Here is a 15481-nt window from a genome sequence, read left to right as displayed (position 1 = left end):
AAGCAGTTTAGAAGGACAGAGATTAAGAAGATATGTTTATGACAGATTAAGCCTCGGTTGAGCCAAATCAGTAATTGTTTTAATTTTTACCATTTAGGAGGATAATGTGTTTGGGATGCTTGAAGAATCTCTCTCTCTCTCTTTTTCTCTGCCTCCATGCCTGCCCTTCTCTCATAAAAATTCTTAATATATATCATTTATTGCTACTTGGTATGTACCAGGATTTGCCTTCAATAGCTCATTTAAGTCTCACAACAACTCTGTGAGATGGATAATACCATTATCCTCATTGTCTTTATGTGGTAGATGAAGAGATTATGACTTAAAGAGGTCTGACAGCTAATAAATGGTGGGGTTGGAATTTGAATGCAGATCTGTCTGACTTCTTTTTTTGGTGTGGGGGTTGCACTATTGGCACATGGAAGGTCCGGGGTTGGGCATCAAACCCATGCCATTGCAGTGACCCCAGCCACAGCAGTGGCAATGCCAGATCCTTAACCCACCAAGCCACCAGGGAACTCCTCATTATTTTCAACCAGTACACTAGCCTCTCCCTCATGTATATATGCATGTCTGTATGTATTTACTTTGGCTGCTTCACTATCTTTAGGGTAAGTCAAAATGTGGGCAGGTATTGAAGGTGTTTTACTCTCTGGCTCCTACATAATAGTTTAATTTTACAGAATACTACTCCGTAAAGAAACCATTCCAGTCCAGCCAGATTTGTCTATATGGGATCTCTTAAACAATTCTGCCTTCCTGCTTTGCATCATTTCTCATCCTTGGAATCTACTTACTTCTTTTCTCTTTCCTTACAAATACTACATGTATTTTGAGGCGTGACTAAGATATTGCTTTGTGAAACTCTTCCCAACCACACCCTCTTTACTCAGAATTCCCATCATGTCAACTACATATAGCATTTATTTCATGCATGTCATAGAAATTCTCAGAATCTTAGAGGAGAGCTTGATTTTACAGGACATTTCACCTGCCTTCTCATTAACTGAAGTATTTTATATCTATGTTCATTCCCCCCTCTAATTAAATATTGAAGAGCTGAAAGGTTGCCAGTTTTTTTCCCATCCCATTGAATCCCCTTTACATCTAAGTCTGATGATTAAGTTCTTTCTTAATCTGAAACAAAATCTTCCTTCCTAGAATTTATATCATTTAGTCCTAGTTCTTCCTTTTGGAGTTTCAGAGAAAAAAAAAAAAACTGCTTCTACATATTGCAACTTTTCTTTGAAAATGGCTTCTTGTATGACTTCTAAAAGCTTTGATTTTCAAGTTGAAATGTCTCTGGTTTCTTGAGCTATTTATCAGATGACATTTTTTCCAGAGCATTCCCAGTTCTTATTTGGGAAGACTCCAAACTTATAAAAATGCATCATTTCCAGGAGCTAAAACCTGATATGAGTCAGTCCCTGTTTAACTTCCTGTGTTGTGCTTTTCCTAGCTCCCTCAGAGCTGCATTCTTTGATCCTCTCTCCTCCAGGACCATTCCCACTGTGGAGTCCAGATTAGACAAGTTTAAGGCAGGAAGAATTTAGGCAACTTGGTTTTTCCACTGGGTGGGACCGAGCATCCTTGATCTTCCCTGCCTATTGAGCTAGAATAAGATATATCACAGGTAACCACTGGGTCTCTGGGTTGGGTTCTGAGTCACACTTGCTGCTCATTGACCTGGGTATCCAAGTCTTAGGGCCAACTATAGGGTTCTAAATGTTTTGTTTGTTGTAACCCAGTTGTGAGTTACTTCCATTCTTGTGCACCAATCCTGTGACTGAGGCTCCTTGTATTCATTGGGCTATGATTCTTTTTTATTGTTGATTTTGGGTCTTTTTCCCCTTTGCCCACCAAGGTTTTTTTTTTTTTTTTTTTTTTTTTCTTTTTTAATACTGCTTCTTTGGAAAAAGACTTATGACAAATTCTTGCCAGGTAACCTGAGCCCCTAGCACACATAGAAAATTTGTAGATACTGAGTAGCTTTCTTTTTGGTTTTCAGGGGATTCCCACACAATTCTCTGCCAATGTACTAGTGGAATGTGCCTTCTTGGATTCTTGGTGATGATTATTTCTCTAGAGATTGTTGTATCATTCATTGCACAGTGCCTTGTTCATCCAGCTGCTATAATGCTTTCCACATGTCTGACTAACTTCTTCCCCAGCTGCTCCCACATCTGATCTGGTGACTAGATATTATACTAAGTTTACCTTTTCTACCTCCTGCCATATCTTCTGTAAGTGCATGTCTATGCCTTCCTAAGGAATATTGTATTCCAAAAATGGACCGATCTCTGACTGTATATAGTGGGACTTGTATTCTTTTTCATCTGGGGTGTCTATATCAATTAATATTATTCAAGATCATTTAATTAGAAAGAGGGAGCAATTATTTATGTATACCATGGAAATAAGAAAGGAGATTGTTTCAAGACTGTTGTCTTTGCTAATATTGATTGACCTTGGGACCATCTGAAATCTTCAGCTCTTTGTCTTGTGAATATCTACTGAGTCATATATTTGTGCAAGTAAATCTTTGAGCCAAAGCACAAGACTTTATATCTGCCACAGTTGGACTTGTTAGTTAAGGTCCATTGTTTGAACTCTTTTTGGAACTTGACTCTGTTCTCCACTGTATTCATCATCACTCCCAGCTCTATATCAGCTATTGAGTTGAAAAGATACTTTCCATATCTTTATCTAAGTTATTGACATCAGTGTTGAACAGATCATGTTCATATGAGAGCATAATGGAAACAACAACACCACAAAATAAAAGCAATGATGACAGCTAACACATGTTAAGTACTTTCTATAGGCCAGGCATTAGGCTAAACACTTCATATCTTACATGTGTTTTCCATTTTTACCTTTACAACAAATCTATGAATTAGATACTGTCATTAGAAACTATTATTATCTGTAATTTACGGATGAAGAAACTGTAGCACAGAGAGGTTTAAGTAATGTGGATAATGCTGTGGTCACCCAGCCAGTAAGTGAATATCCTTTCAATATTCCAGCATTGCAATGCCTAGAAAACTACCCAATCTTGGTTCTGTTTTCTTCAGCAATTTTTTTTTTCTTTCAGCATGAAAAGTTTTCCTAATTAGGGCAAATAAGACAAGATGAAAAGTAATTGCTGCTCTTTCCTCTAATAATATTATGTGCTATTACTTAATTGAGCTTATTAGTTTCTTCTTTTTTTTTCTGCAAACATGACCAAAACATAACTTCCCTTAATGTTTCTCTCCATGTTTTGGTTCATTCTGAACATTAACCTCCCTCATATTTTTCTAAGAGTTTCATTATTAATTTTTACCCCTTCTCTTTTTCACACATGTCTATGTAAAATTCAGTCTTATGGAAGGCCCACTAAGCATCTTCTTTGGTCTTTGAGATGCCTCTCACTACCCTTGCCACCATCCTCCAAAAGTGATAAGATCATGAGATGGAATCTCACTTTTTAAGCCTCTCATCCTTTTGAATGAAAGTTTTTTAAAGAGATCTTGACTCTCTCATGAACTGTCTGGAAGCTTCTTTCCTAAGATCTAGGAAGCATAAATCTGATTCTGCACCCCTCTTTTGTCACTAAAAACTAGGTGAGTTTTTTATAGTCTCACCATGTTACTCAGACTTTTGCATCTGCAACTCTATTTCTCCTTTATTAAAGTCAGAAATGGAAGATTTCTTCATTTTTGCTTCTGCATTCAGAGAGGTAGGTTAGGTGACTTACATGATATTTTAGGATAAGAAACGTCTTAATAGGGGAAGTTTCAGAAGAGTGTGATTCAGTATTATTGACAGTGTTTTTATCTTATCTAGTGACTGTTTTTCAAATCTACTTTTCATCAAACAGTTAAAGTGCTGTGGTTTGGTCAATGGAGCTTCTGATTGGGGAAATAATTTTAAATACTTTTCCACATCATGTGAATGTCCAAGTGCATCAGATTCTTCTTGTACAAGTTATAATGGAAAAACTATTTACAAACAGGTGAGAACAAATGAAGCTTGGCACAATAAATGATTCCGTTTTTTGTTGTTTTTTTTTTTCACAAAGTCTCTACAGACTATTAAATTGCAGCAATGACAATGGGAATCATGATATAAAAGTTCCAGGAATTCCTCAAATTAAAAAAAAGGCTTATTTAAAGATAAAAACATATATAAAAATAAGAGCATTTTATTTCTTCTATACATAGAAGACTATGTATAGAAGACTTCTATACATAAAATACTCAACATGTATACCCATCATGTATACTCAACTTATTAATTTTTATATTCCCCCATTCTCCTCCTTATGTAATTTTAGTGACATAATATCCACAAGGAAGAGGGAGTAAATATGATATAAACAATATGTAGTTTCCACTTAGGAAAATGAGGAAATTAGTAAATTAAATTGCAGATTATTATCTACCTCCTGTTAAAGATTCAACTCAAGGTGATTTTTGTCACAATAGATTTAGAAAAGCCTTAACTAGCATTATCCTGAAAAAATAAAAGGTATTCCCTCCAAAGTCACACATAATTCAGCCCAAGATGGGCTTATAGCTGCACCAGCTTCCCCAAAGGAACATCATAAATTCATAAAATACTTCCATCTGTCTTGTGTCATTTGCAAGAAGTTTGGAAAAATAAGAAATCTGGAATGACCATAATTCACATTTTTCCCCTCCCTTTTGCCAAGATAACCTGGTTATCTAAAGAGAAAGGGAGGAGAAAACACCTCTAATGTAATGAATTTAACTCAGTAGATACCATTAATCTCATAGTCAATCTTAAATGATATAATAATTTCCTCTAATATTTACCATTTTGGAGCAGATGAGAATGGAGAAACCCATTACACTCAGGAATTAAGGAGAAAAGACTGTCTTAACCTCATACAGACTTCTGTTTTATTTAAAAATAGCAGTATTTTCTTAGCCCTTTGCACGTAAAAGACTATCATAAGGATGATATATTTTCTGGCAGTACAGACAATACCACTATTAAGTTGTATATTATTTTTCCATTCTAAAAATTATTCATAGAATTTATAATTGTTGAAATTTTCAGGTCTGGTCTAAAATACTTTAAGCTTAGAATTTCATGCTGGGTTAAATAAATGTTTAAAACTATGGCAGAGAGACAGATTTCTAAATTCTCTCTCTCTCTCTCTTTTTTTTTTTTTTTTGGTCCAAAGTAAGGGCATGACAGTGGGCATAATGATTTTTTTTCCTTTTTAAGATAAAACTAACCTTGAATCATATTATTAAGGGATTTTTGAAAAAACGTTATTTTAAAAATGAAAATCTGCACTATATTTAGTTGAATCCTCAACCTGGGAACTGTCTGCTACAGATTATGAACCTAAAAAAAAAAAACAAAACACAGTCAAGGTGATGACAGCTCTAAAATGGACAGTCAGAAGTTAGGATAAGATGATTATTTATAACTAAATATCCATAGGTTCAGCAGTTAGGTAGTTGAAACAAAACTTTGTTTCTCAAATGCTTGCTAATGTATGAACAAACCACAGAGTTATAACCTTTCAGAGAAGGGAAGTGCTTAGGGTGGTGGGAATAATCTAATTCCTTTTTGTTGAGTATGTTCCTTGATAGTAATGTAAAAAGTCAACCCAATGAGTAGAAATTTGTACTAAAATAAGGTCAAAATTCAATTAAAGGTAACTTCTCATGTTTTGTTGTTAACAGCCATGCTTTTCTTTGATAAGCAACTTAGTTTCGAAAGGTTTCTCCATAGTCATTGGACTAGCATTTGGAGTGGCAGCTGTTGAGGTACAGTATCATCTTGAATCATTAACTCTTCGTTTGTTCCCTTGTTTATTAATTTTTTTAATAAATATTTATGATGAGCCAAATATAAACCAGATGCTTCAGAAAAGCACTGGTTACCAAGTGCCCAAGGCCTAGCATTGGCCTTTATTGGCCTTGGGTCTAAGGGAGTGGATTACAGCCTTAGGAATTTAACAGGGCTCAGGCAATTATTTCTGAATGATCTCTCTCCTTGGGGGAAAAATTGAATTAACTTCTACACAGTTCTTTGTCCCAGATATCCTTTTCCCGTTGAAAACTAGCACAAGGGTTAATGTTTTCTGAAGCACAAACAAAACCAAAATACAAGCTTTACAATTTCTTATCTCTCTTCCTGATTTTGAAATAGAAAATAAAAACTGAGTTCAAGAGTGTGGGGAGCTATTTTCCTACTGTTTCATTCTAGAGAAATCTAACAAGTTTTAAAAACTAGACAGCTGAGTTTGATTTTCTCACTGTAAGGACTAGGACTCATTTGAAGTTTTTAAGGAAGCTCTGCTTGAAGTTTCTGCATTTATTCTCATCAATTTGATTATTGACTATGAAAAAAAAAATCCTGTGTAGAATTTTTATCTTGGTGGACTCTCCTGGCATGATTTTTTTTTCAGAACGGCCTGAAATTCTTTGCAGAAAAGATGAAATAAAACTGTTTTAAGGAAGTGCTTTTTGAGTCATTCCAGATCTTAGTTAATTTAGATATCTAGTGAGTCACATTCACTCATAACCCTATGTCAGGGCAACGGCAAGAATCCTAACGATGTGAACTGTCTCCGGCAAGAATCCTAACGATGTGAATTTCTCCTAGTTAATGCCTCTGTGGGCTGGTTTGCTCAGCTAAGTGACTTCTGCTTCACTCTCATGAAATGTGGTACAATGTTCTTGGGTTTTCTGGTAGCTTTTACCTCTTAATTGTGGCACATCACTGTCAGGAATTTTAGCAGGGATTGAAGCAATTTAGTGTTCTAAATGGTTATTTAGGTTACTGGTAGAATTTCCCAGCCAAAAGAGAAAGAGTCAGAACTGTGAGCAGCAAATTGGGCTGTTACGTGTGACTTCCTTGTAGCTCAAAGAAATAGGTTTAAATAGGAAGCATTCTCTGTTGGTGGATGTGGCTGTCTTTCTTTACATCTGATATATGACCCAAGTCAACTGGTGCTGTGAGTTAGGTCTGTTTATCTCAATTCTGCCCATTGTGAAATGTCCTTTGTTCCTCTGCTTTGTATTTTGACTTTATACTAATTTAGAAATATGGGTTAATGACAGTGGAGGTGAGTGAGAAATCACACACATATTCACACATCTATAAATGTGTCTTACACACGTATGTTAAGACACACGTATGTTAGACTTTATTTTATCTTTTTTTACCCTTTTTATCTTTTCTTTTCCTTTCTTTCTTTCTTTCTTTCTTTCTTTCTTTCTTTCTTTCTTTCTTTCTTTTTTTTTTAGGGCCACCCCCATGGCATACGGAGGTTCCCAGGCTAGGGGTTGAATCGGAGCTGCAGCCTCTGGCCTACACCAGAACCACAGCAACACCAAATCCAAACTGTGTCTGTGACCTACACCTCTGCTCATAGCAACACTGGATCCTTAACCCACTGAGCGAGTGAGGTCAGGGATCAGACCTACGTTCTCATGGATACTAGTCAGATTCGTTTCCACTGAGCCACAACTACGGGAACTCCAATATGTTAGTAGATTTTACATGAGCAGACTTAAATGAAGGAGTCAATGTAAGTGTCAAATTCCATCTTAGACTCAAATTCAGATAATTAACTTTGGCTGCAATCCACAGATGCTTTTAAGAAGCTTCTCAAAATCAAAGTCAGTTAAAATAAGGTCATATTCAGCTGGAAAGATTGATGTCTCTCATATCACAGGCAAAGGCACTGCCGAAAATCTAAAGACAGCTAATGGAAAATGCTATTATAAGAGGAATAGCGTTTCAGTATTTTGTGAAATTGGGATACTCCATGTGTTTGTTTATATTTAGATATGCTATTGGTTGGTCTAAAGATATATATGTATATATATATATATATATATATACACACACACACACATACATATATATGGAAATATCTTACTAAATGCCTCTCATAGAGTAATTTACAGGTATAGAATTTACATAGTAATATCACAAAATATAACCATTTTTTGAGTTATGCTAGTTAAATTAAGTATGATTTCTAGGCAGTATGTAGATATGATAGTTAGATCAAAGAATTGTTTAAAACATTTTTGTTCACTCTTTCAATCAAAAACCTGCCCTCCCTCTGGGATTTGAAGAGAAAAAATCGTTTTATGTTATCTCTCATTTTTTTAAAAAAAAAACTTTGGAAATAATCTTTTGATAGTCTACGAAAATGAATCCCCCCAAAACATACATCAATCTGTTTGACAGTCTTAATACTAGTTGTCCAACACTTTGGCCCATCTACATTTTCTGTTTCCCAACTTTAAATTTGAGAAAACAGAAGGTCCTGTTGTGGTGTCACGGAAACGAATCCGACTAGGAACCATGAGGTTGAGGATTCGATCCCTGGCCTCGCTCAGTGGATTAAGGATCTGGCGTTGCTGCGCGCTGTGGTGTAGGTCGCAGACATGGCTTGGGATCCTGTGTTGCTGTGGCTATGGTATAGGCCGGCGACTGCAGTTCCAATTAGGCCCCTAGCCTGGGAACCTCCATATGCCTCGGGTGCGGCCCTCAAAAAGACAAAAGATGATAAATAAATAAATAAATAAATAAATAAATTTGAGAAAGCATAAAGATACATAGACAGAAAAATCCTTCAAATAAATATTTCAAAGAATGAAACAGAAGCAAATAGCTCCCTGCAGAAAATATATTCAATATATAGGGAGATATCATATGAAAAAAAACACTGTCTGACATTACACCTTTAGTGCTGGTCTGTTTAGGCATAGGCTTTGATGGAGTGGGCTAGTAGATAAGCTGCTGATAGCTGCCTTATCCCACTGTTTTTCCCATTTTCTTTCTTCTTTCCTGATACTCATCTCCCATACTTAAGGCTTGGGACCAAGGACGAAGACTAAGTTGTAAAGTTTTCTCGAGTCATTCTAAAAGAATGACTTTTCCAGTATTCTGAATGAAAACCATTATTTTTGCCAGAGAATTGGTGCCAAGTTGTTGTTGTTGTTGTTGTTGTTGTTTTGTTTTTTTGGAGGGGAAGAAATCTGGGGCATCAGTTCTCATTTGAAATGCATTTCCAGGGCAGACTTAGTGAGCAGGATATCTCAGTAAAGTAGGAATGCTTGAGATGACTCAACATAAGTGGCATCTCTCACCCTTTCCCTGCCTCTCCTCAGAGGAGTCTGGGGGAAAGGAAACGTTCAATCTGCAAGCTCCTTTCCATCATTTTTAAGTCAAAACCACAGCATGCTACTTACCAACTGCAGAGCCAATTAGGGCAAGTTTGGGGGTCCCTCATTCTTGGGAGAGCCACTTAATGAGATGGAAATTATGTCCCAGATTTTCAGCTGTGCATTTTCACTTCAAAGGAAATTCCGGAATTGTGCCATTCCCCTTAGATTTAGAAATTTCTCAAGAAAAAAGTTACTTTTTTTCCTCCATTTCTCTTGGCAATGCCTAAAAAATATGGCGTGAGAAATTCTAGACTCCTTACATGGATGATCTAAACCAGGTCATCATAAGCATTTCATAGAAGCAGTAGGTATCTTTAGCCCCAGAGGCCTGAGCGCCCCAGAGTTCCAGGGCCATGCTGTACAGAAGGGTATGTGCGTTTCAGAAGGGTGGGTCACTCCAGTGGCAGCTGCTACTGCACAGTCAAATAGGGCCCTTTAAAGGGAGATTTAGTTGAAAACCCTGATTAAAACACAGAAATAATCAGGAAGATTTCTCAGTATTCTTTTGTCCCATCCAGTTTTCCAATAAGAGAGATGACTTAGATAAATAACATTAGAACTGTCAATAGCCAGTGTTTTTATATAAAGCATTCTATTTATAATGTGTCCAATGTTACCCCTTAAATTCCGTGTTAATTCTATTGTTTTATTTTCTAGATGCTTGGCCTGTTACTTTATGTTGTCCTATACTGCCAGACTAGGAAGACATAAATCTGTGGATGTGTCAAGTCATCATCAGTCAAACCCTGTGAAAATTTTGCCTTGGATTTGTAACTTTAAATATATGAGTACTGTCTTAGGAGCAGCTGTCCTATTTAAATGTGTCATTTAACTGGATTATAGATATCTTCCAGCCGTATTGAACATATTTAAGATTTCAGGGACACAAGGAAATACATGAATGTGCATTTTTCCCTCAAAACAGAAGTAACATTGTTGACACTGGAGCTTTTTCCTGTCTGATCACTGCACTCAGGTGGTACTGTGCTTAAAACGTTCGTCTGGAGCCACCCAGTGGAGTAATAATCTTCATCTCTAAGTAACAGGGCCATAGTTAGATACTCTAGGCTTTTCATCACTCTCTTTATGTGATGGATCAACCACTGGTGGTAAGATTGAATTAAGCCTTTTGTTGGAAGACTGAGAGTAGCCCAGTTAAATGAGTCACCATCACATGTCTATTTACACCCATGTCTCCTAATGATAGCTCTTTTTCTCTCTGTTGTGAGGACAAGAAGATCTGAATGCTATCTTTCCAGCCACTGAATCTCTGGTAATCTCTGGATCTTCCTCTGGGACATTGCTGTAAGTGCTTTTATCTTTCTAGTTCTCACAGACATTTTTACATTTCACTTTGAATTGAGATACAATACATGTACAATAAAGTGAACGTATCTTAGATATTCAGTGCCTGGATAGTAAGCACTGACTCGATCAGGATATAGGACATTTCTAGCATGCCAGAACGCCTCTTCATCTTACCTCCCAGGGGCACGCTAGAGCTGGCTCTCGCTGATTTGCCAGAGTGGACTACGTACATATTCATCTCTTCCCAACTTCGAATCTGTCCAGTGACCTCACATTTGGTAACTTGAAACCCACCAAGGTGGGAGTGTTTAAGTATTTACATCAAGGACATTGGCAAATACTATAAAATAAAGGCCTTTTTTTTTTTTTTTTTTTGAGTGCTGGTTGTTAAGCATTTACCAGGACATGCTACCCTTTGCAGAAAATACTTTCCCAAAGGTAACCATTCTTCTAATTTCTATGACCATGGATTTATTTTGCTTCTTCATGAACTTTCTATAAATAGAAAAGAAAGTCAGCACTCTGGCGTCTTTTGCTCAGTTTTGTCTGTGAGATCCATCTATATAGTTTCATGTTGCTCTACTTTATTCTCATTGCTATGTTAGTATTCGCAGTGTATTTATCCACACTCTTGTTGGTGGGCACTGGGGTTGCTTCCATTTTGGTGCTATTGTGAGTAAAGCTGCTATGAACATTCTTTTACATCTCTTGATACCTATATGTACTCATTTCTGAGTAGACATGCAGGAGTGGAACTGCTTTGATTACGTATACTGTAATTAGATTTTGTAGAGTCTGTCAAGAAATTTTAGAAGGGTTGTACTAACCTATACCCATAGTAGAAAAGTATGATAGACTCAGTCTCCTTTTCTGAGGAGGAGGAGGAGGTAGTAGATCAAGACGATCAGAGTAACCAGCAAGGAGCAGGAACTTGGGGGAGCCCTGGGCTAGGTTAGGCATCCCCATTCTGTGCTCCCCTATTGCTGACAAATATAGCTATCCTTCTCAGCATGCACCATCTCCCAGGAGTTTCTCCCAGCGGAGGCTACACTTTTTTGTGTGTCTGTCTTTTTAGGGCCACACATGTGGCATGTGGAAGTTCCCAGGCTAGGGGTTGAATCAGAGCTATAGCTGCCAGCCTACACCACAGCCACAGCAATGCCAGATCCAAGCCACATCTGAGATGACTGCAGCTCACAGCAGCACTGGATCCTTAACCCTTAAGGATCGAACCCGCATCCTCGTGGATACTAGTCGGCTTTGTTACTGCTGAGCCACAATGGGAACTTCCAGAAACTGCATTTATTCTGTTTCATCTCATCACATCCTTATGAAGTAGATACTATTACTATCCTCATTTTTTTAGGGGGGAAAATAGAGGCCTAGAGAAGTTAGGTAATTTGCCTGGAGCCAGCCAATCCCAGTTGGTGGAACTGGGATTCAAACCTTGATATTGCCTCTCAAACCCTGGCTGTAGATCATGCTCTATCTGGCTTTTCCATAATATGTATATTAATATACATGCCATATTTTATTATGATTACCTTCTCATGTGATTGCCTCTGTGCATATACTGCAATGTCTTTTTTTTAAAAGTTTTTATTACTCAAATGAATTTATCACATCTGTAGTTGTATAATGATCATAACAATCTGATTTCACAGGATTTCCATCCCACAGCCCAGGCACATCTCCCCACACCCCAAACTGTCTCCTCTGGAGACCATAAGTTTTTCAGTGTCTGTGAGTCAGCATCTGTTCTGAAAAGAAGTTCAGTCTGTCCTTTTTTCAGATTCCACATGTCAGTGAAAGCATTGGATGTTGGTGTCTCATTGTACGGCTGACTTCACTTAGCATGATAGTTTCTAGGTCCATCCATGTTGCAAAAAATGCTGATATTTCGTTCTTTTTAATGGCTGAGTAATATTCCATTGCGTATATGTACCACATCTTCTGGATCCACTCCTCTGTCGATGGACATTTAGGCTGTTTCCATGCCTTGACTATTGTAAATAGTGCTGCAATGAACATTGGAGTTCAGTACATATGTCTTTGCGAGTTGTGGTTTTCTCTGGGTAGATACCCAGGAGTGGGATTGCTGGATCAAATGGTAGTTCTATGTTTAGTTATCTGAGGAATCTCCATACTGCTTTCCACAGTGGTTGCACCAATTTACAATCCCACCAACAGTGTACTAGGGTTCCTTTTTCTCCATACCCTCTCCAGCACTTGTTTGTAGACTTTTGGATGATGGCCATTCTGGCTGGTGTAAGGTGGTACCTCAGAGTGGTTTTTTCAATGTCTTGAAGCTGTCGATTGTTCCTTATGTGTCTTTATGTCTGTCTAGTACCTTTTGCAGTGCTTGGCTTAGATTTATTGAGAGCTTATTATATGCCTAAAGATAGTCTAAGAACTTTGCATAGAATAACCCATTTAATCCACAGCAGCCCACTTAGGCTAGTACTATTATATCTATTTTACAGGGGAGGAAACCAGAGCCTCATGAGATTGCATTTTCTTGGGTCACACAGCTGGTAAGTGGAGGAGCTGTGAATCAATCTCCATTACTCAAAACCTGTGCTCTTTATGTTATATCATTTTGCCCTACCTGACAGTGCTGTTGGGAGACGTAGATTAGGAAATGAGTATGAACATACCTTTTGCATAGTCAGACATATATTAAGAAAGTTCAGGGTAAATATTTTATGGTATCAATGATATAAAGAACTGTGTCAGTCAGGGCAGGCAGGAAAAAAAAAATTCTGTATTTCAAATATGGAGAGAATACAGGGACTGTTGTTTTAGTTAGCTCAGGCTGCCATAACAAAATACCATAGACCATAGAGTGACTTAAACAACAGAAAATTTTCTCTCAGTTCTGGAGGCTGGAAGTCCAGGGTCAGGGTCCTGGCAGATTGAACTCCTGGTGAGAGCTCTCTTCCCAACTTGCAGATGGCCACCTGCTTGCTGTGTCCTCACATGACAGCAAGAAAGAGTGAGCTCTATAGTGTCTCAGCCTAAAAGGACCCTAATCTTAACAGATTTGGGCTCCATCCTCATGTCCTCATTTAGCTCTAATTACTTCCTTATTCCAAATACAGCCATACTGAGGGTTAGGGCTCAAACATATGCATTTGGAAGCGGGGGATGGGGGGAATGTGATGCAATTCAGTGCATAGCAACTGCTTGTACAGGTGATGGAAAAGGTAAGGAGCCAAATAGAATGGCAAGGGAAACTAGAGATTAGCAGGAGTAAGGAGTTGCTACTGCCATTAGAACTGGAGCGACAGAGAAAATGTATCAGAGCCCAGGATCTAGGGACACCTGGTGGAAGATGGAATCATGGCAGGGACCACCGAGGCAGGACTGTCTAGCATAAGTAGGAGCCATGAAGATGACTCAGAGGTTACTGTTAGAACAGAGAAAGGGAGAAATGCTCTGGCTTCTTCCCTCTTACTCACTCCAGTCTTTTACCAGTGTCTTCTCTAGGCTGACCTCACCTGGAAGCCAGAGAACAAGGAAGCCTGGGAAATGTAGTTTCCTCTGATACAGAGTGAAGTTGAGATAGCTGAGGATTGAACTGGAAAGACTGGGGAGACTGCCAGAGTAATTGGAGAGTTAGAGAGCAAGCAATCAAGTGCTGAACTTCTTGATTAAAGGGTGTGAAAGTTGTGCAAAGTATAACTGAACTTAAAAAATTTCATGGGAGGGAGTTCCCTTGTGGTGTAGTGAGTTAAGGATACAGTGTTGTCATGGCTGTGGCTTGGGTCGCTGCTGTAGCACAGGTTTAGTCCCTGGCCCAGGAACTTCCACATGCTGTGGGTGCAGCCAATAAAAATTTCTTGTGAAAACATATGAAGTTTCCTGGATTCTTTCTGTCTTGATGAATATATAATACGTTTTAGAAATAGAGAGGACTTTAGAGCAGTTGTTTTTAACTGGGAGCCCTTTGCCCCGCAGGGGATATTTGGCAATATCCGAAGACATTTTTGGTTGTCACCGCTAGGGTGGAAGGGGAGTGTTACTGGTATCTAATGAGCAGAAGCCAGGGCTGCTGCTAAACAACCTGCAATGTATCTGTTTATCTATCGTGTGTAATCGGTCACTCTGCCTTGGTGATACTTTTCTTGTATCTTCTCTCTCCCTCTTCCACTAGCCCCAGTTCAAGTCATCATCATTTCCCTCTAAGATCATTGCAGTAATCTCTCGAGTTTTTCTTCTTTTTATTGTTTTCAAATCCACTCTCCGTTGTGCCACAGGAATAAATAACATTTCTAAAAGTCGGATGTTGTCATGTTGCTTTACTCTCTCTCAAGTTTGGAATTGACTACAAGGCTCTTAGTAAGAACTAATTCCACTTTTCCCTACTCATTCCCAGACACTGCTCCCTTAGCACCCCATGACTCTTCAATTTTATGTTCTCCTACTATCCCTTCATATCTTTGCCGTGCTGCTCCCTATGTCTGGAATGACCTTAGTAGGCTTTTGGTTGAATTCCTTCAAGGTCTGGTTCAAATGTCAGTAAAGCTTTTCTGGATTCATGGGGACTGAATTAATTTTTCCACTCATCTGCATTTCCCCATAGCACATTATATTTAACTGCTCCTTGTTCTAATGTATTTTGCCTAGTTTTTCTTGCCTCCATTTTATTATAAGCTTCATGAAAATTCCTGAGCTCCTGAATAAAATTTGTTCCCCATGTCCTGGCAAGCTACCCACGAGGTATTAGAGGCTCAATAAGTATACATTGTCATTAATATCACTGGGTCCATTTGAAGAAAGCTGTCTATTCTTACTTTATAAGCTCTTTCATAGATTATCAACATTTTTATAATTATAATAAAATTATTAAGACATATAGTACTTATTATGTACTTATTAGGTTTAGTAAATTGCCCAAAATTAATGGAGCTGGGATTCAAATCCTGTTACCCTGGCTTCACAGCTTATATTCTTTT

The 15481-nt window shown here is 38.0% G+C and overlaps 1 protein-coding gene across 9 annotated transcripts in view; it reads left to right on the top strand.

Moving 5' to 3' along the window:
- TSPAN8 (tetraspanin 8) overlaps positions 1 to 15481 on the top strand; it is a 272045-nt gene that overhangs the window by 231554 nt on the left and 25010 nt on the right. For 6 of the 9 annotated variants that reach the window (XM_021091993.1, XM_021091991.1, XM_021091992.1 and 3 more), the window contains 2 exons: positions 3866 to 4000; positions 5709 to 7268. In XM_021091993.1, coding sequence (XP_020947652.1) covers positions 3866 to 4000; positions 5709 to 5927 — 354 coding nt within the window. In that variant the 3' untranslated portion in view covers positions 5928 to 7268. Of the gene's footprint in view, positions 1 to 3865; positions 4001 to 5708; positions 7269 to 9872; positions 10521 to 10704; positions 10871 to 13006; positions 13058 to 15481 lie in introns of those variants that run through there. The other 3 variants (XM_021091997.1, XM_021091999.1, XM_021091998.1) reach the window with 3 other exon arrangements.

The sequence above is a fragment of the Sus scrofa genome, chromosome 5, assembly GCF_000003025.6.
Source record: "Sus scrofa isolate TJ Tabasco breed Duroc chromosome 5, Sscrofa11.1, whole genome shotgun sequence".
Lineage (NCBI taxonomy): Eukaryota > Metazoa > Chordata > Mammalia > Artiodactyla > Suidae > Sus > Sus scrofa.
This window is presented reverse-complemented; position numbering and strand designations above follow the sequence as displayed.